Raw genomic sequence first — 25,038 nt, forward strand, 5'->3', positions numbered from 1 at the left:
AATGATTTGCATAAAGCTTTTTAAAAAAGCCTGGCACTAAATGAGTTCACAGTAAATATTTGTTATGGTGTTCTAGACTGTCCTTGGACACTGGATCTGAAGAGACTAGTGAGAGGGTCCAGAGTAGCGTTTTTCTAGTTTTCTGCCTTGCTTTTTCAGCCATCTTGCTCTGATGCTTTGAATCGAGAGGCATTTATTTTGTTTCCTCCCTTATCAGCCCTGGTGTGATTGGTCCGCATATGATAGGGATGGTGGAGGGGTGGAGGGTTCCTACATCAGAACATACCGTCAACACTGTTATTACGGAGCAAAGATCAAACAGTAATGATTATGACAATGATACTCATAACTGGCATTACTGAACATTTCACATGTGTTGGATATTTTGCTGTGGTTTTAAATCCATTTTCTCATTTGGCCTCCATGGAAAGCATGGTGCAGGGGTACTATGCTTGTCCCTTTCTTACAACTGAGCAACTCTAAGCTTAGAGATGGTTAAGTGACTTGCCCTAAGTCCAATAGCTACACGGGGTAAATCTGGGACTGCTAGCCAAGTTCTCTGACTTTTGAAATGGCATCCTTGATAACCAGCATTGATTGGCCCTGTGGGAGTTATGTTAGTCATAATTTATCAAATATTTATTCAATATTTACCACTTATCATGTGAAGACTTCGGACATGAGTAAAACGGGAGGCCTGCCTCTGGGAGATTACAGAATAATGGTGGAGCTGACAAGGTCGCGTAGGTGCAGTGAAACAAATGTGCACGGGCTAGCAAGAAAGGACAAAAAGGAGAGTAGCAGATTCTAAGCAAGACTGGGGTGGTCACTGACAGTCATTTCTATGAACTGCTTTCCATTCTTGAAATTAAGATAATAATGATTTTGTAACCAACAATTATTATGTTAACTTTATCATAAGTTTTATTTAATCACAACAGGTAATGCCTAAGTGTCATTCTTCAGTATTCATAGATTATTGGTCATTTAGCCTGATTACCCAATGTTTTGGAAGATTAGAGAGAAGAGTGGTAGAGTATATACCATTTAACTTGATTGGTGTAGAGGCCAGCACATTCTTATAGATTATAGTGGAAAAGATGTATTAATCATCTTGGCTCTTAGGTGTGTGTCTTCCTGAATATTCAAGATTGAGAATTCCAGATGACCATGCAATCTCAGACCTGTCCATGTACAATTACATAGAGGTGAGTGAGGGGGCTGGGCTCCACTCCATGGTAAGTGTATTCCTATATTATACACAAAATTGTTGAATCGCTGTCTTGTACACCCGAGACTAATGTAACACTGTATGTTATACTAGACTTAAAATTTTAAAAACTTTTTAAAAGAAAAGACTATTTGTGAGAATATCAGTGAATGATCTCATCATGTTAAGTGCACTCTTAATTCTCTTCACCTCTTTCACCCACCCTCCCTTCTGGTAACTATCTGTACTCTGTAATTAAGAGTCTGTTTTGTTGTTGTTGTTGTTGTTGTTTTGGTCTCCTTTCTTCTTTGTTTTGTTGCTTAAATTCTGCATATGAGTGACATCATAAGGTATTTATCTTTCTCTGACTTATTTCACTTAGCATAATACTATCTAGCCCCATCCATGTCTTTGCAAATGGCAAGATTTCATTCTTTTTTATGGCTAATATTCCATTTTATATATATATATATATATATATATATATATATATATACCACCTCTTCTTTCTTCATTCATCAGTCAATGGACACTTGGCTGCTTCCATAATTTGGCTGTTGTAAATTATGCTTCAATAAACATAAGGGTGCATATATATTTTCAAATTAGTATTTTCACATTCATGGGTAATCCCAGGTGCAGAATTATTCATTCATACAGTAATTCAATTTTTAAGCTTTTGACAAACCTCCATATGGACTTCCACAGTGGCTGCACCAGTTTGAATTGCCACCAATAGTGCCTGATGGTTCTTTTCTCTCCACATCCTCGTCAGCATTTATTTCTTGTGTTTTTCATTTTAGCCATTCTGACAGGCGTGAGGTGATATCTCATTGTGATTTTGATTTGCATTTTCCTGATGATAAGTGATCTTTTCATGCGTCTGTTGGCCATCTGTATGTGTTCTTTGGAGAAATGTCTGTTCATGTCTTCTGCCTGTTTTAATTGGGTTACTTTGGTTTTTTGGTGTTGAGGTGTATATTCTTATATTTTGGATACTAACTCTTTAACAAATATGTCATTTGCAAATACTGCAAATATTTTCTCCCATTCAGTAGGTTGTCTTTTAGTTTTATTGATTGTTTCTTTTGTTGTGAAGAAGCTTTTCATTTTGATGTAGTCTTAATAGTTTAGTTTTGCTTTTGTTTCCCTTATCTCAGGAGACATATCTAGAAAAATGTTGCTAAGGCCGATGTCATTATTGGTAACTGGTCTGTTTAAATTTTCTATTTGTTCCTGATTCAGTTTTGAGATGTTATATGTTTCTAGGAATTCACCGTTTCTTCTAGATTGTCCAGCTTTTTGACATCTAATTCTTCATAATATTTTCTTATAATCCTTTGTCTGTCTGTGGTGTCAGTTGTTATTTTTCCTCTTTCATTTCTGATTATGTTTATTTGAGTCCATTCTCTCTCCTTTCATGAGTCTGGTTAAAGATTTATCAATTTTGCTTATCTTCTCAAAGAACTAGCTCCTGGTTTCATCTGTTCTATTTTTTTTTAAATTCTTATTTCATTTATTTCTCTTCTAACCTTTATTATTTTCTTCCTTCCACTGATTTGGGGTTTTTTTTGTTGTTGTTCTTTTTCCATTTCCTTTAGGTGTAAGGTTAGGTTGTATGTTGGAGATGTTTCTTGCTTCTGGAGGTAGGCCTGTACTGCTATAAATTTCCCTCTAAGAACAGCTTTGCTGCATCCCAAAAATTTGGGACCATTGTGTTTTCTCTTTCATTTGTCTCCATGAAATTTTTTATTCCCTCATTGATTTCTTGGTTGACTCATTCATTATTTAGTAGCAGGTTACTTAACCTCCATGTATTGGTGTTCTTTTTAGATTTTTTTCATTGTGGTTGACTTCTAGTTTCATAACATTGTGATCAGAAAAGATGAATGGTATGACTTTGATATTTTCAAATTTGTTGAGACTAGTTTTGTGGCTTAACCTGTGATTTAGTCTGGAAAATGTTCCATGTGCACTTGAAAGAAATGTGTATTCTGCTGTTTTAGGATGGAATGCTCTGAATATATATTTTATCCATCTTGTGCAATATATCATTCAAAGCCATCCCTTCTTGATTTTCTGTTTTGGACGATCTATCTATTGATATAAGTCGGATGTTAAAGTCCCCTACTACTATTGTCTTACTATCAATTACTTCTTTTATGTTTGTTATTTGATATTTTTATGTATTTGGATACTCTCATGTTGGAGCATAAATATTTACAATTACTATATCTCCCTGTTGGATTGTTACCTTTATTATTATATAGTGTCCTTCTTTGTCTCTTGCTACAGTCTTTGTTTTAAAGTCTATTTTGTCCAATATAAGTATTGCTACATGGCTTTCTTTTCACTTCCATTTACATGGTAAATGCTTTTCCATCACTTTGCTTTCAATCTGCATGTGTCTTTATGTCTGATATGGGTCTCTTGTAGGAAGCATATGCATGAGTCTTGCTTTTTTATCCATCTTGTCAGCCTTTGTCTTTTACTGGAGTATTTAATTCATTTACATTCAAAGTAATTATTAATAGGCATGTACTTATTGTCATTTTGTTGCTTCTCTTATGGTTGTTTTGTAGTTCTTCTCTGTTCCTTCCTTCTCTTGCTCTCTTATCTCATGGTCTCCTAGCTTTCTTTAGTGGTATACTTGGATTCTTTTCTCTTTATTTTTGCTTATCTATTGCTGTTTTTTATTTGTGGTTTATACATAACAAAGTATGCATATAGCAGTCTATATTAAATTGATGGTCTCTTCAATTTGCACCCATTCTAAAAGCACTAAGTTTCTCTCTTCTCCCACTAACCCACATTTGAAATGTATAGTATCATACCTTACATCCTTTTACTCTGTGAATCCATTGACTGATTTCTATAGATTTACTTATTTTTACATTATACTTCTGTGCTTTCTACCTTTCTTGCTCTTACTTATGGTCTTTCCTTTCCACTCAGAGAGTCTCCTTTTAACATTTCTTGTGGGGCTGATTTAGTATCATTAAATCCTTTAACTTTTGTTTGGGAAATTTATTATCTTTTTATTTTCTGAATAATAGCCTTGCTGAACAAACAGTGTATTCTTGGCTGCAAGTTTTTTTCTTTCAGCACTTTGAATATATCATGCCACTCCCTTCTGGCCTGCAAAGTTTCTGCTAAAAAGTCAGCTCATAGCCTTCTGGGGGTTCCCCTATATGTAACCATTTTCTTTACTCTTGCTGATTTTAAAATTCTCTTTATCACTACTTTTTGCTACTTAACTACTATGTGTCTTGGCTTTAACCTTCTTTTTAGGGTGTTCTCTATGCTTCCTGGATCTTGATAACCATTTTCTTCCCAAGATTTTGGAATTTTTTAGCTATTATTCAAATAAATTTTCTGCCTTCTTTTCTTTCTCTTGACCTTCTGGGATCCCTATAATATGAATATTATTGTGCTTAATGGTGTCACTGAGTTTCCTTAGTCTATTTTCATAAAAAATGAAAAATGGTTATTTTTTTAATCTCCTGTTCAGCTTGATTGCTGTCCTTTACAATGCCCTCCAGGTCACTGATCAATTCTGCTTCTGCTAGTCTACTATTTATTCCCTTAAGTGGATTTTTGAGCCATTCTGTAGCTGTGACTTCTTCCTGGAATTTTTTTTTAGAGGAGAGTTTTTCCACTTTATCATTTTGGCTGCTTTCTGTCTTTTGTCAGTTTTAAAAGCTTGTTATATGCTCTGCACCTGTGAGTACTGCTATATTAAAGGAGGCTTGTTGACTGTCCAGGGCCTGTCCATTCAGGAAGTGTTCTTTTAATTGTGTCCCTTGGTCTCTCTTGTTGTGTCTTTGGTTATTTTATTTCCCTATTCATATTGAAATTTGGGACTCCCCACCATGTGTACTTTGGTTTGTTTCTTGAGGTAGCCCTGAAAAGGAAAACAGACAGACAAACACACAGGGAACAAAAGTACACAAATGCACAGACAAGTCAAACAAACAAGCAAACCAGAAGGGGAAGAAAAAAAGGGGGGTGCGGGGGACCAGCCCATGCACCAGAGTCTAAGGGTCTCTGAGTAGGGGGGTGGTGTCGGTGAAATATCTACAAGAAAGAACACAGACAACATGAATGGTGGAAGAGACCACACTTTACTGTGAAACTTAGTGTCTTATATACCATAGGTGATTACATCTTTCTTTGAATGATTACATTGTTTGTAACTTCTTAGGAATCACGTTTCAGAAAGGATCATTGTTTTCACGGAAGAGAGAACAGAAAGTTAAAGACAGAAATGGGTATAATACAGAAGATCAAAAAACATAATTTATCACTAAAAATACATCAGCAGGAGTCTTATTTTGCATACATAGTGTAATATTAACTGAAACTTATAACAAGGCTATTTTTCTTTAAAGGTTAACAATAGTCTGTGAGTAAGGTGCCTCTAACCAGGGAGGAAGTTTCAATAAGAAAGTTTGCCCATTTACTGAAACTGCAATTACCAAGTGGCATGAATAATAGGAGAACTAACCCCAGTCTCTGATCCATTTAGGTCAAGCAGTCAAGCACACACATTTTCAAGTAGGGGAAGCAGGGTCCCAAAGGCCACACAGCACTTCTGGCTGGACGGGCCCCAACGGGGGCGGGGGGAACAACAACAACAAAAAAAAACCAAAAGACAAAAGACAGTATAAAAGCATAGAACCAGAAATCCCAGCTACAAACAAAGAGCAGGGTGGAGGCAGTGCTGATGGAAGAGCATACACAAAGAGAGAAGTGATGGGGTGGGGAGGAAGTGAGATTGAACATTGACCAGGCAGAGAGACTAAAAGGCTTAATTCAGACAGAGAAAGAGGAGAATATGGTAGGAGATGAAAAAAATGAGGATGATGTTACCCAAAGAAACTATATAGTCTGATTATTCCAGAGAGAGAAAGGAAGGTAGGGATGGAGGTGTAGAATATGAATCAAGAGAATGATCAAATGTGACTCTTTAAGCAAAGCAATGACAAGAGTGCCCAGTCTAGCAGAGGGGAGAGATAAGAATGAGATAAGAGAAAATATATCTGGGTAGCAAGAACTGATCCAGAGTCAATCATGGCAATGCATTAATGTTGGTCTTGCCCCAGGTTCTAGTTAAAAAAAAAAAAAAAAAAAAAAAAGCTGCTCTCCAGCGCGGATGGGCATGGTTTGGTGTAGGCAGGTCAGGCCTCCACTGCGGGTCCCCTGGGGCTGCTCCCTGAGGCCCTGCCGTGATGGTTGTGGGGAGAAAAGTGGCGGTGCCCCAGTTCCTTCTTGATCTAAGTGTTGCAACTCACTCTTTTGGGTCCGATCTCCCTGTGCTGTGGGTTTAGCCAAGGTGGGCCGAGTTGTATCTCCCAAGCCCTGCCTCTTTTCCAGATCTTTTTCCTCGCCCTGTAATGTTAGCGCCGGAAATGTACCCCGCAGGCCGATGGCATCCTAACCAAGGGCGGAGTAGGGGGGCACTTCCTCCTGGTGCCGCCTGGACGAGGCACCAGCCCAGGAAAGCGCCACAGCTAGAGAAGGGATCTCTCTCCAAACGTCCCGTGATTAGAGATGGGAGGTTGGACCCCTCTCTGCCCCAGCCCAAGGTTCTCTCTTCTCCAGAGACAGTTACATGAGCGGTTTCAGCCACTCTTTCTCTTCTGCTGGTCTCTCCGCAGGGGGGCTCCTTCCCCTCCATGCTCCGGTCGGTCCATTTTTATCTTCCCCCGTTCTCAGTCACGTACTTCTGAGGCTGTCTTCTTAGTGGACTCTGTCCCTTTTCCTCCCAGACTCTTGCGGTTCAGTGTCCTTTAGCTTCAGTCCTTCCTGGTTTCAGAGATGCAGGTGAAAAAGTACGGAGCCTCCTGCTTGTCTGCCATCTTGCTCGGAATCTAATTTCCCCCGCTTCTAGTGGATTTTTAACTTCACCTATTGAGTTCTTCATCTCTGATTGATTCTTTTCTGTGTTTTCTGTTTGTTGAGGGCTTCACTGAGGTCCTCCATTCTTAAGTCCAGTGAGTATCTTTATGATTATTACTTAAAAAAAATCTCTATTAGGCATATTGTTTATCTCCATTTCATTTAGGTCTCTTACTCTGATCTTTCCTGTTCTTTCATTTTGGACTTATTCCTCTGTCTTCTCATTTTGTCTAACTCTCCGTGTCTGTTTCTGTGTATTCGGAAAGTCAGCTGTATCTCCTGCTCTTGAAAGTAGTGGCCTTTATGAAGACGAGGTCCTGTAGTGCCCTGCAGTTCAATGTCCCCTGTTCCCTGGCACCTGATGCTTCAGAGGTTTCCCTACTGTTGCGGCTGACAAGCTTTTGCTGGTGGGCTGGGCTTGCAGTCAGATCAGGTATCTCCCCTCAGCCCTGGGGCTGCAGGTGCACTGGTGTGTGTGGTTATATTCCTCTTTCCCCAGGGAAGGAGTCACTGCAGTGGTGCTGGACCACTGGGGCTGTTTGCCACTGCCAGGTTTTGGCACTGATTTGGACGGACCCCGGTCAAGGGTGTGTTGGAAGGGGCGGGTCTGCAGGACAATGTGTGGCTGGGTGGGTATGCTGTTAGCAAGGTAGGTGGAGACTGTTGACATGGAGTGATTTCAGCAGGTGTCCACGTGTTGAGGTTGGGGTTGGGGGGAAAGAAATGGCATCAGCACCATCGCTAGCTCATTTTTTCTTGGAGAAATCTCCCAAGGATACCCAGTATATGCTCTGCGATTAGTAAATGAATCTTCAAGTGTTTCTCAGGCATTTTGCAAAGTGTGGCTTCTTATGCTGTACATCAGTGGAGCTGTTTGTTGTGCTGGCTCTTTGAGGGTGGGGATGTAGTTTTCACTCACCCTCTGGCTCTCCCCCAATAAGCCCCTCTAATTGTTGAGGTTCCAAGTAGTAAGCCCCACTGACTGTAAGAACTCTCCAGGTTAGACCCCTCTGGTTTTCAAAGCCAAATAGTATGGGAATTTGTCTTCTCAGTGTGGGTCCCTGATGCCTGGCGTGGTCGGTGTGGGGTCTCCTCCTCTTTCTCTGTGCCAGCAGTGTCCTTCCCTCCTGCAGATAGTCCTGTGGCTCAGTTTGGCTCCTGACTGTGTCTCTGCCCTTCCTACCTTCTTTGATGTCAACTCTTTTCTACATTTAGCTATAGAGAGTCTACTCTGCCAGTCTTCAGTTCATTTTCTGGGGGTTTTACACGGATGTGGCTGTTATCTAGGGATATCCATGGGACCAGGTGAGTCTAGGAAATCCTACTCTGCCATCTTCCCCAGAAGTCACAAATGTTCTTTAATTTTTCTTTGCTCCAGCCCCATCGCATACATGCTGAATAAGAACAAAAAGAATACACACACACACGGGCACGCACACACACACACACACACACACACACACACACACACAGCATTCCCTACATGTGGGTGGATTGTGACAGTAGACAGTGACAATGACCCATATACATCATCTTCATCTGCATTTTAGGGACATTTGGGAGGTAACAAAGATGACAAATTTTCTGATTTCAATCACTGATAAATTCACAGACTTAAACCTCACACATGTGGTAGAGCTAGTAACATGCTATTTTAATGAGACATAATCTTTATATGTATTAACATATTTGGAGGAATGAAGAAACAGTAAATGACTTTATCACTTTTAACATTATAAGCTTCAAGTTTAGAGTAGCTTTAAATATTTTTGGGGCCTTATGCACTGAAAAAAATGTGTATATACCAAAGAAATTCATGGTCAGAAGATTAACACTCAGAAGAAAAAATGCAATTACATTTTGAGCCAGTCACATGAAAAGCTCACAATAAATAGTATGGTTACACTTTTTAAATGATCAAATGAAAAACATTACAGGATAAATCAATTATAAACAGAGTACATAGTTAATAATAGAAACATTTTTAAATTTTAAATTCAAATTAGTTAAAATAGAGTGGAGTCTTTGCTTCAGGAGTAGAACCCAGTGATTCATTTCTTACATATGTGACACCTGGTGCTCGTCTCAAAGGTGTTTTCCTTAATGCCCATCACCCATTTAAGCCATCCCCCTACCCAACACCTCCCCTCCAGCAACCCTCAGTTTGTTCTCTGTATTTAAGAGTCTCTTACGGTTTGCCTCCCTCTGTTTTTATCTCGTTTTTTATTCCTTTCCCTTATGTTCATCTGTTGTGTTTCTCAAATCCTACATGAGTGAAATCATATATCTATCTTTCTCTGACTGACTTATTTTGCTCAGCACAATACACTCTAGTTCCATCCATATTGTAGCAAATGGCAAGATTTCATTCTTTTTAACTGCTGAGTAGTATGCCATTGTATATACAATATCACATTTTCTTGTGTCTTTAAAAACGAGACAGCTATGGGGTGCCTGAGTGGCTCAGTCAGTTAAGCTTCCAGCTTCAGCTCAGGTCATGGTCTCACGGTTCTTGGGTTCGAGCCCCATGTTGGGCTCTGTGCTGACAGCTCAGAGCCTGGAGCCTGTCTTCGGATTCTGTGTCCCCCGCCCCCCTTGCTCATGCTGTGTGTGTCTCTCTCTCTCAAAATAATTAAAATATTAAAAAATTAAAAAACAGAGACAGCTACAACTGAATATTTGCTCTGAATACAGAACAAGTCAGACATAGAGAGCATCAAAGATCCCTTCTTGACATGAAGAAGACTCCGAACCAACCAGGAAACAACAGCAATTAGTCAAATATTTGGTCCCATAGACTATCCTCGGATCTGGTTAAACAAACTTTTTGCTGAAAAAGAGTTCCCAGATTGCCCCTTGAGCAAATTGGGTTCTATAGCAGGTTTTGTGCAATTGCTCAACCTTGTCAATGTAATGTCTTCTACTTTTACTAAAAAGGATTGGAAATGACTGGTAAGGAAACAAGAATTTGACAATTTTGTGTCCAGCTTTGCAGTGAATAGGAATGAAGTATAATAATAAGTCGTAGTACAGAAATAAATGCTATTCATTTGGGATATTCTTTAAGATTCTTGTTTATGGCAGATGCGAGCACATGTCAACTCGAGATGGTTCATCTTCCAGAAAAACATGGAGAGACTTCTTCATGCTCTTATGCCGTCTACCTTTATCCCTCTCTATACCATGGTAAGGTCTGGATTTAAGGCATCTCCTCATTTTATTCTTCTGTTTGGCCATTAAAGAATCACAAGAATATGTTTTAAACTTCCTTACAGGTTGCCTTCTCCAGAATAAGATACCATGAGGCAGTGATGCGCTGGCACTGGCAGAAAAAGGTCAGAATACATTGAAGTTCATAGTGGTGTGGGTATGATTCTTCAAGCAAATACAGAAATGATGTGACACACACTGAATGTTTGGTTCCAAATAAAAACTGTCCTGGGTACGCAGAAGGAAACGTGCCTCATGAACGAAATCACAGGAAGAGAGAAGGGAGAGTGAGTGAGCAAGAGGGCGAGAGGGTGAGTGAGTGCTTCTGGAGGGAAGAAAGTCAAAAAAGAAACAGATGCTAATATTTCTACTTTCTACTTTATTTTAGCAACTTGACTATTTACTTTAATTTAGCTATTTGCTTTAGCTTCCTGAACTACTCTTATGGGTGTAATTAGTAAAATTGAACAGAACTGAATCACTTATAAAACACAATCAAATTCCAAATTAATGCTATAACATGTTTGTTTGTGGCAGTTGGCCCAGAGATACCACTAAATAGACATTGAGATTTCTGATCTTCAGCTTTGGAAATCTAACAACTTTATTCATTCAACAAATCATTTTATTTAATGTGTACAGACTGAGCTGAGCACGGTAATGACTAAGCAAGAGCCCTCTCCTTATGTAGCTCCGAGGCTGGTGGAGGCTGGTGGGCAGGCACAGCTGCCCTGGAGAATGGGGGTGGCCCAGGGTGGGTGGGCCTCCGTGGGGCTGGAAGGCCGTCCACAGGCATGAGAGTGGCCAGGGGTGCAGCTGGGGTGGTAAGAAGGACCTCAAGGATTTTGAATAGTATGTTGAGGGAAGCAGGGAGACCAATGGAGGCTAATGGATTCAGGTGTGGGTTTTAGAAAGGTAGCTTTGCTGGGTGGAGCCTGGATTGGAAGGAATCTAGATTTATTCTTACAAAGATGAAGCAAACAAAACTCTGCTTTCAAGGAGCCCAAAGTGTAATAGGAGAAAGACAGGGACAGGCCACGGGAACTCAGGACACTTAGTGCCAACAGGCCGGTTCTCCTGGAGATTTTGGGTAGGGTCTGAGCAGTGACAATCACTGTGGCTTCAGCACAGTACTCTCCTAAGAGAGCATTCATAACTCTTTTTTTTTTCTAAATGTTGTTTGTTTTGGTGGCTATACATAGGCGGGGCTGCAAAGAATTCTTTATATAGACCACATGGACCCAGTTATTTCTGGGAATACAGAGCTAGAGAGGAGGGAAGCTCAAATTCTAGATCTTACTAGTCATTGTAAGCCTTGACCTAGTGGTCATTCGATTAAATTGCTGTTTCAGGTTAAAGAACAGAGGAGAAATTGTATACCCCTGTATACTCTTGTAAACAATTGTTTAAGAATGAAGTCTTTTAAGATTTTAATCTCTGGACAAATGAAATGAGACTTCTTGCTGTTTTTACAGGTGATAAATAAAGGACTCTTTTTCCTTGGAACACTGATAGCCGTCGGTGGCACCTACCTGCTCGTGTGTGCCATGTCACTGAGACCCCTGCACTACTTCAGAAGACCGTGGGACTGGCTCACACACCTCCAGAAAACAGGGCCTGTTTCCCTACAAACTCCATGGAGTCACTGAAAGAAATGCCCAATATCATTAGCAGATGATATAAAGGTTCTGAAATAGCAAATAGTGGGATTTCTTTATAACCAAAACTAAGGATCAAAACCATGTTTCCATCATCATGTTTAATTCACTAGTGCAAGATAGCTCCGCTTTCAATGAAATTCAGTATAGAATTTCTGTGTTCACTGCAATTATTGAAGGGGAAAAGAAAGAGAAAAAAGAACAACCCCAAACCACCAGTTTAAGTTGTAAAAGGCAGCTTTCCCACAACACTACACATAGGTGTGGTTGTTCTAAATATAAAATGCAGTGACTAAGATCTCTTTCACTTCTCGGAAAGTGAAACACCAGAGGCCTTGAGGATGACACTGATCACATCTTTTCTTTAAAGAACATAATTGAGGTCACGATAGGATTGACTCAACACGTAGGACTAAAAATTACAATTTGGCTACCTGTTAAGTGCACTTTTGATACCCTGGATGGATCCTCCCCATCACAGAGCCCAGATTCACTTACTAAAACTAGAAGTGTAAATGAGGAATTTGGGGTACCCTAGAGAGTTACAAAATGATTGAATTTTACTTAATAATCTTCAAACGCCAGTATTACCCTTTGAAAATTAAAAAAAGGGCCATTAATACCATATTAAGTGAAGACCAAGAAGAGTTTTATTTACAAATTAAACATCAATATATACAACAAAGTGGAAAGGAAATAAAGGAAGACAGTTTTAATAGAAATTATTCCATTTCAGACTCCCAGACGTAGTTTACTAACTTGCTATGGCAGAACCAGCAATAAACTTGATTTTGAACAGTTCATTTAGTGAAACCATTTTTGTTGGTTCTCTCTTCTTCAGTAGGCCAATTGGATCACTTAGAAGTTTTTCAAACATGATTATTTATGTAAATGCTCCTCTAGTGAAACAGTCAACTAAGAAATAAAAACTAGGCAATACAATAAAATGATTCTGTTTCTTTTCTACACTGTCAAGGAAATCTTTGAGTTCTAATAATCCATGTTTAGTCTAAACAATGACTTATGGGAAAATGGCTTCTTCACTAACTCTGACCATTGATTGTCCAGTAGATTGACTGAAGAGCAAAAAACATTAAATAATACATCTTATGAGTACAGTTTTACACTGACTTTCATCCCCTTCAGCTTAGGTTTCGTTTTTTGCTTGGAACTCCTTTTCTAAACCCAAAACTCTTGGCAAAATTGTGGCAAATTGTTAAAAAGAGGATAATCTTGCCAAGTTATGTTTGAAATGAGACAGATGGAGATTCCTATCTCCCATCAACACATCCTTCTTCATGTACACATCGTTCTTCATGTATTATTTCCTAGACTCCATGATTACCTTGAAATTCACTGTCTTTGCTTTTCTAGAGCTTGCTTAGCGGCACATTCATCTGAAGCTCCTCTTTATCATACTGCCTATACGGCAAGTCTTCGGTTTTGGAGGAAGCCAAGGTGCTGAATTTTTTTGTCACCCTGGAATTGTCTCTGATAAATTTGATTGGTCAAACATAGGATGTGACAGTGATAAGGATCCAACACTACAGAAAATGTGAGATTTCCTAGTGATTTGACATGTGTATGATACAAAGTTATTTTTACAGCAATTTTTGAGCTGTAAATACAGCTAAGTATTTTTGAGAAAAACATCTATGGAAACGTCTTGGAAAATAGTGTCATTTAAAAAAATATATTCAAAATTAAAATTTCCAACATGTTAGAAGTTGATGGTGCCAGATGCCCATCTTGTGCCATAAATGGTTTTTCGTCACGGAAAGCACCCATTAAATTCACAACTTTGCTTGCTCAGTTGTTTCCAGTGGCCAGAAAGCATCTGGGTGATTCAGATTTCCTGCTGGGTTGCGAAAGTTCTATTGATATTGGGAGCCCCCAGGGGAAGGCTGCCCCCAAATCTGCCACAAGGAATAACGATTATATTGAATTAAAGTTACTTAAAAAACAGCAAGTGCAAAACAGACACTGACCTTCCTTTATTCCCCTGAAAGCAGGAAATCTGTCACGTGCAAGATGCCTCCCTGCAACGGGAGGTAGGGAGACATCAGAGACAGAGAATTCAGGGCTGAAGAAGTCTACATAAACAAACCTTGTTACTTTTCCAAAACTACCACCCCAGCTCAAATTCTGTTTAGAACTCTACTAATTGAAGGTTCCAAACATAAGTTTTCTTTGTCCTGTCAACTCCTTATAGATTTATGTTTGTCTAAAGTGTATAAAAGCTACATGCCTTGTTAATTTCGTTGGGTCTCAATATTATTACTTGGCCTCCTTGCACACAGAATTAAGCTTTGTTTTGTTTTGTTTTTCCTGTTAATCTGTCTCATGTCAATTTAATTACTAGGCCAGCCAAAAGAATCTTGTAGGGGCAAAGGAAAGCTTTTCCTCTCCAACAATATGAACGTAGAACGAGGATTCCAAAACAGTCCTTATGATGGAAGCCTGAAAGTAGAGTCCAATGCAAGGCCTCATCTTTCATTACCATTGTTCCTTCCTATAAAGGACGGACTTGGATTACATCAACTTTTGACACACTGGTTTTGTCACTGTCTTCTACTGACAGTGAGTCATCACTGGTGATGATAAAAATGATGGAAGAAGAATTAAAAGTCACTTTTTTCTTCGGCCTGTCCCCATCTTTTTGTGACATCACAATGGGTCTGATCTGCATTTCACTCCCACTGGCTGGTTGGTCCTTAGCAGGCCTCTGGCATCTCAGCAGCCGGAAACATAGCAGTTGCAAAAGGGATCTTCGAAACTGGGCAGGGAGAAAATAAAGTTGAATATTAAGTAAACATTTGGCCCTTAATCTGGATTAACATTCAATAAAATTATTTGAGATTAAATTTGGTTGTTCTTTTTTATTTGTTACCTTGTGTGGGTATGAGGTGAGGTGGCAATGCTCAGATGTACCTAAACAACCCTGGGGTTTTATGTTTTCTATTTATTATAATTCTCATTAACAGAACCACGTAGGACTATTATAATCTCTATGCATTTAAGTTGCATGCACTTCCTATGAGGGCAATAAAATCTATTTCTTTAAGGTATTTTGAACATGAATTCCTTGCACCAATATTCAGGGAGCACCTACCACTGCGTGTGCTACAATTTGGGAATATTGTGGGCAGCAAAGAATGACAAGGCCCTGCCTGCAGAGTTTCCAGTCTGCAGTCTCACTGATGTCCTGTTAATTAGGTAAAGAGTTTCTTTCTATTAATATTACAAACCATTTAGGGAAAAAATACTACAGTGGGGAGTGTTAGTGTTCACCAGTGTCCACTGTCCTGGGCACAACACTGAAGCCAAGTTACTTAATTTAACTTTTATTCCCTTTGTTTGGAGCAAAATAAAAGTTTTATACATGGGCTTTCACAGATCAGGAAACAGTAATGAAAAATATGATAACCAGCTACATTGATTTCTGTCTTCTTTAAACCTCACTTATAGCGGTGCCTGGGTGGCTCAGTTGATAAAGCGTCTGGCTTCAGTTCAGGTTATGATCTCACAGTTCATGGGTTTGAGCCCCACGTTGAGCTCTGTGCTGGCAGCTAGCTCAGAGCCTGGAGCCTGTTTCAGATTCTGTATCTCCCCCTCTCTCTGACCCTCCCCTGCTCACGCTGTCTCTCTCTGTCTCTCAAAAATAAATAAAAAACATATAAAATAAATAATAAACCTCGCTTATATACAAGGTAGCACCTAGTTTATACTCACATTTTAAAATATTTGAGATTATTTATTCATCAAACTACAGTTTCCTAGATCAGGTTAAGTGCTGAAGATATATCATGTAGAGTATTTATGCTGAAATATGTTTTCCCACATACCTCGTGTGCTCTTTGAAGATAAGGACTATTGTTTTACTTTGTTTGTTTGTTTTTGTTTGTTTTTGTTCAAGGTGTGCTCTTGGGAACCAGAAACAGGAGACCCATGTGGAAACTTCTCAGAATACAGAATCTCAGGCACCCAGCATACTGAATCTGAACATGCACTTTTTCGTTTTTATAAGCCCTCCAGGCGTGGTGTTAGCACTTTAAAGTTTTCAAGAACTAATTATGGCCCACTGACCCAGAGAAAGAACAAAAAGCAATGGTTGGGTAATAAACTTAAAATGTACTTATTTGCCTGTCGAGGTGGTAGTTCTTAAAATATGGAGATTTTATATTCTTCAGAAAATTCAAGTTATAATCTATCTTGCTAAAAAAATTCACATGTGCACATGCTTAAAAAGTTTTATGACCAATTTTCAGGATTCTCACGACTCTCCTAAAGGCAATTCAAGTAATTCTCAGAGTCTAAGGACTCCAAGTTAAAATTCTCGGGTTCAAGTAGACAGATAAATGAAGGCAACATGAAAGACCATCAGTGAATAGAGATTGAAACCATATGAAAAAAGAAAGAGGCAGATTTAGCAGTGAATATTATAAGGTTAATTTTTAAAAGGCCCCGTTATTCTAAATTCTTGAGCATTAGTAGCCTGAGTAGCTATTATTGTCTGATATTAGTGTGACCTGTTACTGTAAAATTCCAATGAAGTAATTAACTACTATTCATAACTTTTAAGTTCTCTGATCTTTAAACTTTGTAACTTAGAGGCTTAGCTTCATAGCAATCATAATGAGGGCTTTCCTAGTTATGACTGAAACCATCAAGTCAAAACCTTTCTATCACGGAAATAAGCTTCCCATTAGGTCTATAGGAGTTTCTAAAGCCAAACTAATTTGAGCTACACACCAGCCATGGCGCATGAATAATAACCGAACTAACTGTTAATAGTATCTGTAACTCCAGGTGGGGAGCTATGTGTGTCGACTTTGGTATTCAAGAAAACCAGGTTGGAATCCAGGCACCAACAATTCCTACATCAGGCAAGTCATTTAACTTCTTTAACCTGTTATAATTCATAAATAAAATAAGGAATAATATTGGTGCCTGTCTCGTGCTGTTTTGTAAAGATAATGCATAACCTCCATAGTACTGTAAGAATTTTAAGTGATTTTAACTTTGTGGCTATTATTATTAACAGACATAAAATGTTTCTCATAAATATTAATTTCAATTGATTTTTACTTAAGATCTATTGGTAGATTTTAGGATTGTTACTATTTTCTTTGTTACATTTCTTCTTGAACACTTTAGTTTCCTCTAAAATTCTTGATTTAGGTTTTTATCACTGAAGCTGTTTCAACTAATCTCTATAAAAGTGTTATATTTTTTAACAGCCACATCTGGAGAGTGAAAAAATGAGTTTATTATACCACTTACCTTTCTGATCATGAAGATATAAATAATGGGATTGTATACAGTGCTTGATTTAGCAAAGAGATAGGAAACAACTGATACTGTTGGAGTCACCAAGTGTCCATAACCGTTAACCACCAAGAAACAGATCACGATATAAGGCATCCAAGAGATCAGGAAGGTAGATATCATTAAAAAGCACATTTTGGCCACTTTCTCTTCGTATCTTAAAATCTTAATCACTTGAATTGTCTGAAGATCTTCAACACAACGAAGCTGCAGAAAGGAGAAAGAAAGAATTGAAAATGAAAGATTCTTTTTCTCGAGCTGTTTCAATACCAGACAGCCATAGGCCTCCACTTCTCAAGGCCTGCAGCCACATCCCTGTAAACTCAGCCTGTCTGCTCTTAGTTTCTCCCCAGTAAAGGCCCTGAGGAATAATGGTCTACAGTCTGAAAGTTGCTTGGGTTTCTTAGGTAAAGTTTCCGTAGAAGCTCCTTCTATTGTTATTATAAATGAGTTATTAGGGAGAAGGGGATAATATTCCTCTACACCAAAAGTATGTTCTGAAATAAACTAGTTATTTCTGACCTTTCTAAAAAGCTAATTTTGCTACAAAAATACAAATGCTTTTTAAATTTAAAAAAGGTATCATACATACTGCTTATACTTCACATATAACTTTAAAGGGGGAAATTTATTGTGTTTTAACAAACTGTAAGTGTCCCTTTTATTCTAGCATTATCATAAAAATTAAGGAAAAATTTCCAAATAAATCAGTTAGAACATGTGCTTATAGTATTTAAAATTATATTTGAATTGATATAGCTAAATTATTGATACAGTATTTCAAATTATATTTAAGAAACTATGTTCCTAGTAGAATCATATTTTCATATTCACAGAGAACGGAAGGGCTAATGGGTAATTAACATGACTGTTCTTTTAAGAGTAGAGGGAATGTGTAGGAGTGGGTGTGGTTATAAAATGTCTGATACCATTATTTTCTGTGTGTGCAATTCTATTTAGAAAACTTCTTTTCATGTTTTATTTTATTTTTGAGAGAGAGACAAATTGTGAGCAAGGGAGGGACAGAGAGAGAGGGAGACAACAGAATTCAAAGCAAGCTCCAGTTCTAAGCTGTCAGCACAGAGCCCAGTGTGGGGTTCAAACTAATGAGGGCAAGATCATGACCTGAGCCAAAGTTGGACCCTCAACTGACTGAGCCACCCAGGTGCCCCAATGGCAATTTTATTTTAAAAGAAACTATGTTATTTAATGTGATAAGATATTTTTCTATTTTTGGAACAGCACTTTTTAGGGATGGGAGATACCCCCAGAATTTTTAAGAAGGTTGTGAAGTCCTAGTAACAAGTCTGGATTTGGAATTAGGTCTGGGTCCATATCCCAGATTCACCACTTTTGCCCCTTGTGTGACATTAATTAATCAATTACTTCGTCTGAGAATCAAGACTAAAGGATGTTCAAATGAATAACTTATTAGAGTTAACAGAGGTTGGGTCTCACTTCCATAATATGACTTTGTGGGATTGTTTTCAAGATTATTTACTTACATTGGAATTATATTTGAAACTAACATACTTCTATGCATTTGTACTTTTATGATACTATAGGATATTAGGAATCATGAGTTTTGGCTCCTCATAGTTTCAGCTAATGAGTAATAAGACCACAGTTTAATCATCTCTCCCCTATTCCCCACCATCTAGGGCCCCACAGACTCATCTCTACCTTTTCTGGATAACTTAGTCACATCCTCTTACCATTTTTCAAAGCAGAGCACATATTTACCATCTTGGAATTACATGCATGGTGCAGAAGCTAATTTAAGGAAAATATTGGCCTATTCTTTCCCAATTTCTCTTTGGCCTAAGAATATGGTTCTAATGTTTGGATTATTTGGGTTTATATATGTGAAGCCTCCATGATGATTTTTCATTTATCTTTTTTGGTCTCTCTGTTTTATCATTTTCTATTCTTTTACTCTGTTCTTTCAACATTTTCTAAATAAAGAGCTCTACTTAATGTCTCACCCTATTTATTCAGTCATTTGAGTATATTTTTCAAAATTGCTGTGGATGAAGCAAAAGCACATGCATAGTTGAATGTCCTGAATGATGAACCACTTAAGACAAATCCCCATGAATTCCCAATAAAAGTGCTCTCTGCCCATATATATAGTGCTTATTGATCCAGATGCCTATAGATTTCCAAAAACGTCATTGTGAGTCCTCATTCTCCTGTGAGAAGATATGTCTCCACCTGTGCTGTGAGTCACACCACTGGGTAAGGAAATAGAGGTGATTATGGTGCCAGTTTCTGAGTGGAGAATATTGCCGTTTAGAGTCAAATCTCTTTTCCCTTGTACCACTTCTCCTTCCTATGCACACTGCCTGTAACTCATTCCAAAAATCGTCTCTGATCAACTATTTGATGAAAGTACTGTTCCAGCTATACATGAAAAAATAAAGACTGTGTCTCTGCTTTTAAGAAATTCACTGTATGCTGAGGGTGACCAGCACACACGTTACCTCCACAGGTGATACATGCCATGGAGGAGGTGACCAGAGAGGGCTGTGGGAATACACAGGATGGGTAACTGACTCAGACATAGATAAGGGCAAGAAGAGCCTGAGCTCAGCCTTCTGAGATGAGTGGGAAGCAGTCAAGTAAGGAGGGACAGAATGTTCCCAGAAAAGGAAACGTGCCAAGGCAAAGAAGTAAGAGAACACATGTCAGGTTCTGGGAACAAGAACTATTGCACTTGGCTGGAGCCAGAGGTGGCAAGAAGGAAGTCATGTCGAGAAATACAGCTGGACACACAGAAAAGAGATGGCCATGCAGGACCCTGGTAGTCACACTCAAGGGCTTTATATTTTTAATTATAAAGGCAGGGGGACCTCTAAAGTATTTTAAGCTGGGCAATGACTTGAGAAAATTTGCATTTGAGAACAACTACTCTAGTAGAAGTGTAGAGACAATGAATGAAAAGAAAGCAAGAATAAAGGAAGGGCCCCTTTGAATTGAATCTTTGGCAATAGGAGAAGGGGAAAGGGACATATGGAAAAACATGTGAGGTTGAACAGATGAAAATCTCCCTGGAGAGACCTGGATGAGGAATAGTCAAAGATTTACTCTCCTATTTTGTGCTGAGGAATAATGAGCATTTACTGAAAAAGGGACTGGAAGAGCAGCAGATCTGGGGGAGGGATGACCAATTCGTCTTCACACACATAGAATCTGATGATTCTGGGGGTCATTCCAATGGAGGGTGCAATAAACAACTGACTGTGGGATCTGACAGAGACCAGAGGAACATCCTAGGTTAGAAAGAGAGATTCCAAAGTCACCAAGCTATTTTTAGAAGGGGAAATCCTAAACGTATGCCCATGGCCAGTGTGTAGTATGAGAACATAGAATTCAGGTAGGCCCATGGGAAGCAGCCCTTGACAGAGACCTAAGAAAATGGGCCAGAGTCAACAATAACCCTAGGAGAGAATGGAGTCCTAGTGGAGGAGAAAACCACAGTTCAGTGGAAGTTGTCAATAATGTCACAAGTGTTAAATGCCATGGATGCCAGAAAAAACAAAATAGAAATGTGTCTGTTGGATCTAACATTTGATGTATTATCAATTACCTTAATGCGGGCTGTTTCTGTGACAGCGTGATCAAGGAAGGAGGCACTAATTTGCAATGGGTTGAGAAATAGCTACTAGCTGGATATATTAAACTACAAACTCTTTGAGGCAGGAGTTATAAATTATACATTGTTGTATCCTCAGTGCTAAGTAAATATCTTGGTCAGCCTGAACTCCCCTAATAACATACCCTAGACTGAGTGGCTGAAACAACAATATGTATTTCTCACAAATCTGGAGGCTTGAAGTCTAAGGCCAAGGTGCCAGCATGGCAGGTTTCATTATAGGACCTCTTTTCTCAGCTTGGAGATGACTGCCTTCGCAATGTGTTCTCATGTGGTAGAGCCACAGATGGAGGGAAGGATGGAGAGATGGAGGGAGAGAGAGACAGAGAGAGAGCCACTGGTTATGATTTAAAATGATAAAAGTGGCTAAGTTTCTTTTTTTTTTTTTTTTTAAGAAAACGTGAAAGCTAGAGAGGTTTAGCAGGATGAGCAGGAGACTGATGAGCAGGAGTTCTGAGGAAAGAAGACACTAAACAAGAAGACACAGTGAGTGGGCGATGAAAACATACATGGATCAAGTAGGAGACTGGCATATGGAGTGTCCCCTGTGCTGCCACTTCAGACTCCTGACAGCACCCAACAGGAACCCTCCTGGTGGTCAGTTTTTATGCTTCATGATTCAAAAGTGATTTCCAGAAAAAAATATCTGCACTATTCTCTAGTGGGTTTATGTGACCTTTGAATGAATAAAATTATGGGAAGTATGGGATTTCCTTGGTTAGAGTTCTTGAATTCTAAGAGTGCTGGAGAATGCAGGTGTTCTTGCTTACTGTTGATTTTGTCTGTCTGGAACCTGTTTCCTTCCTCCTTGTGGTTTAGAGAGTGGCGTATACAAAGTAGATGTTATTCCTCTTTGGTCTTGTAGAGTGCACATTGCTATCAAGTGGGAAGTCCCCTGGAGCTGTGTCAGCTGCATGGAGGGAGAGTTTGGTTGTCTTCCACACAGAACTTTCCACTCTGGACACAGTTTAGGGGACATTTTCAGTCTTCAACTCACCATGCGAACAGAGTACAGAATATGGCCGTAGCAATGGGCTATGACGCCCACAGGCACCACCAGGCAGCCAAGAAATAAGAAAAGCACAAAGGAGGAGTCATTGGCGTCCTTGGATTTCCAGTCCACAGCGCAGCCTAGTCCGTGTACATCCAGGGTGTACCTGTTCCAGCCCAGCAGAGGTGCTCCTGACCATGCCAGTGAGTACAGCCAGATGTAGGTAATGGCCCTCCAGGCCCAGGAAAAATTGATCACTCTGGCATGGACCACACGAATATAACGCTCATAGGCCAGCACAGTTAGGGTGGTAATGGAAACAATCCCTGCAAGAAGAGAAAGCGGGACAGTGTAACATGGTGCAGGAGAAGACAGACATAGCAGGCGATACCTTGCCCCCTGGAGACACCTTACACAGTGTCTGGAACCAACAAGGGGCTCTAAGAGCTGACATATCTACAAGGAATAATGTCCCACAGTCCCCAGGAAATTTAATTGGACACATTTACCCAGGGAAGAAAAGAAACGCTGTGTGGTTTGCAGCAAGACAAAAAACCCTAAAACCAGCTCTATCCCATGATACAGCTATTGTGTCACACCTTCTGCCAAAGAGGAACTCTGAAGAGAGTTAGGGAGCATCACTCAGTGTCTCACTTGACTTTACCTTTTTTCAGTTGTGTCTGACTTAGGATTGAAGATAAAATTAAGGGGTCTCACAAGGATGAACTGGCCCAAGTTATGGTACAAGTTTGTAAGGGCTGTGTGGACCTTCCTGCTCGCAGGAATCAGCCTGTGAACTGTTCTCCTGAGCACCACTGACAAGGGAGGGAAGTCATCTCTGCTTCCATGGTCTTCATTTATACCTCCGTTTTGCAACAAGTACATGGAAAAAATGCTATTCATGTCTCTGCCTCTTCCCTAAGAGTGATTTATACACTCAACAAGCTCCTACTGAGCACCTACCAAGTGCCAGTCGCTTTGCCAACACTGGAGGATTACAAGTGACATCAAGGAGGAAATCTAGATGTTTAGAAGGAACCCAGTTGTATAAATGACAGTAAGATGGCAGGAGGCATAAAGGCTATGATCCCCATCCAGTGCACTGCAGGAATCACAGAACAGGGGCCACTTGTCAATGAGGCACCTTCCAGGAAGAGTGAAGAATTATGTACCGGAGCATAGAGACCACGTGAGGGTCCAAACCTAATGAGAAGATTCAGAGGTGTCAGGGCCCAGAGCAAACCAAGGAGAGAGACGGTTAAAAGGAGCAGATGAGGCTATACATAATGAGAAAGGCTTTCAATTTCTTGCTAAGGGTTTTTGTTTCTTTTCTTCTCAAAAAATAAAAACAAAAAATGTTTGCTGTATAAAATAGTAAATTATAAAATCTGTTACTCCATCATGTTTTGTGTAAATGTGAAGTGACAACACTTAAGTTCTCCTTTTCCTCCTGCTCCTTTTTCCTCTGAAAGGGCACTCATTCCCACAGTGGTGTAGAACTCCAGTCCTAGTCCAGGCCAAGGAGACCAATTTAGTCCAGGCAACCATGGTGGGGCCCAAATTAGAGTTCCTTTAAAAGCATAAGCAGTGAAGTCTAGATTCCAGAGATGATTGGTGATTGGTATCAACAGAACCCATCGGTTTATTGAATGTGAAGAGAAAGGAAGAGAAAGGAGTCAAGAGTAACTTGGAGATATAGAACCTGCATAATGATTCCGAGGGTAATTACATTAACAGAGATCAAAACTATTAGGTGTTAGGAGCAGATATGGGGGGAGAAAATGAAATTGTGAGCTCCCTAGAACACAATCAACATAAATACTTGCTGAATAAGCAGATCAAGAAAGCTTGTAAAAAAGTGCTCCTAATGGAGAGTGAACATGAGACCTGTCTCAGGTAAGTGGGTAGAAAGGGGAGGCGGGGAGGCTTCAAGAAACCTGGAGTGATCCCAGCTCTGGGACTTTGGCAATTCATACAATCTTTTAAAATCAGTTTCGTTTTGGTTCTCATGAAACTGGAAAGCCCTTTACGTTACCAAATTTTGTGACTCTGCACCGATAAGGGTGTGAAATGAAGAATTCTTAGACTCAGAAAGCCATTGGCAGAACACAGTTGACATTCATTTATAGCCTGACAGGCTTGTTACTGTGGGGAGGGCAGATAATTCCCCATGTCTGGTACCTGTGGTAGTCAGTAAATGTTTGCTGAATACATGAGTGAATGTTTAATAAACATATAAGTGACTGGAAGAAGAAGACTGGATTTTCTCCTACGGTAGAGGAAATACTTCAGGAATCAGTGTTATAATCATAAATAATGAACTAAAGTTCAGATTGTCTTAATTCTGGAGATTCTTGATTTATCAAGGAAAATATCAAGTTAGTTATGTTGCCTTCTAAACTAAGAGTCAACTTTCACCTCATTAAATTTCTACCTGAAAAGTGATACTGTCTTTTCTTTAACTGACTATATTCCCAGAAGGTACCAAAAACCTAAAGAGAGTGACATAATAAGACTCCCATGAAATACTTTTGGCTTTATTTAGTTTTTATCAAATAAATACATGGTATTTAACTATATAATTGTCTTTAAATGTTAAGATATAGTTTTTGGCCTGCAACTCTTAATTTACCTTGAATATGATTAAGTTCTTCTTAGGCAAGAAAACTTGCTGCAAATATGTTTTAGACTAGCAAATGCCAGTATAGCTTACAGATGCATAAGTGAGCTCTTCTGATTAGAGGAATAAGCTGCTATAATTTTAACTGTCATTCATATATTCATCCCTCCATCCATCCATCCATCCATTCATCCATTAATTCTTTACCATTTATCTATGCATGTCAATCAGTGTGCTAGAAAATAGATACAAAGAGGAGTGAAGGAAGTGCCTCACAGTCTGCTGGATAAGAGTGATGACATGATCAAGTCAAACAAGTAAATTAGTGATGTGGTATCAAGGAGTCAGTGCTGAGAAGATGTGAGGGGGGAGGGTGTAGGTATAGAGGAGTATTTTTTTTAAAGTTTACTTATTTATTCTGAGGGAGAGAGAGCATTGGGGGAGGAGTGGAGAGGGAGAGAAAGA

The 25,038-nt window shown here is 39.2% G+C and overlaps 2 protein-coding genes across 2 annotated transcripts in view; one reads left to right on the forward strand and one right to left on the reverse strand.

The window, feature by feature from the left end:
* Nucleotides 1-12,926, forward strand: part of KMO (kynurenine 3-monooxygenase) — a 53,808-nt gene extending 40,882 nt beyond the window's left edge. The window contains 5 exon segments of the mRNA XM_029934828.1: nucleotides 1,126-1,208; nucleotides 10,196-10,297; nucleotides 10,387-10,446; nucleotides 11,797-11,928; nucleotides 11,931-12,926. Coding sequence (XP_029790688.1) covers nucleotides 1,126-1,208; nucleotides 10,196-10,297; nucleotides 10,387-10,446; nucleotides 11,797-11,928; nucleotides 11,931-11,999 — 446 coding nt within the window. The 3' untranslated portion in view covers nucleotides 12,000-12,926.
* The window catches only part of OPN3 (opsin 3), a 42,182-nt gene continuing 29,750 nt past the window's right edge, over nucleotides 12,607-25,038 (reverse strand). The window contains exons 3-5 of the mRNA XM_029933338.1: nucleotides 21,960-22,279; nucleotides 17,263-17,514; nucleotides 12,607-14,755 (exon numbers count right to left, since the gene is read on the reverse strand). Of these exons, the coding sequence (XP_029789198.1) occupies nucleotides 14,492-14,755; nucleotides 17,263-17,514; nucleotides 21,960-22,279 (836 nt within the window). The 3' untranslated portion in view covers nucleotides 12,607-14,491. The remainder of the gene's footprint in view (nucleotides 14,756-17,262; nucleotides 17,515-21,959; nucleotides 22,280-25,038) is intronic.

This window comes from Suricata suricatta, chromosome 3 (assembly GCF_006229205.1).
Source record: "Suricata suricatta isolate VVHF042 chromosome 3, meerkat_22Aug2017_6uvM2_HiC, whole genome shotgun sequence".
In the NCBI taxonomy this organism is placed as follows: Eukaryota; Metazoa; Chordata; class Mammalia; order Carnivora; family Herpestidae; genus Suricata; species Suricata suricatta.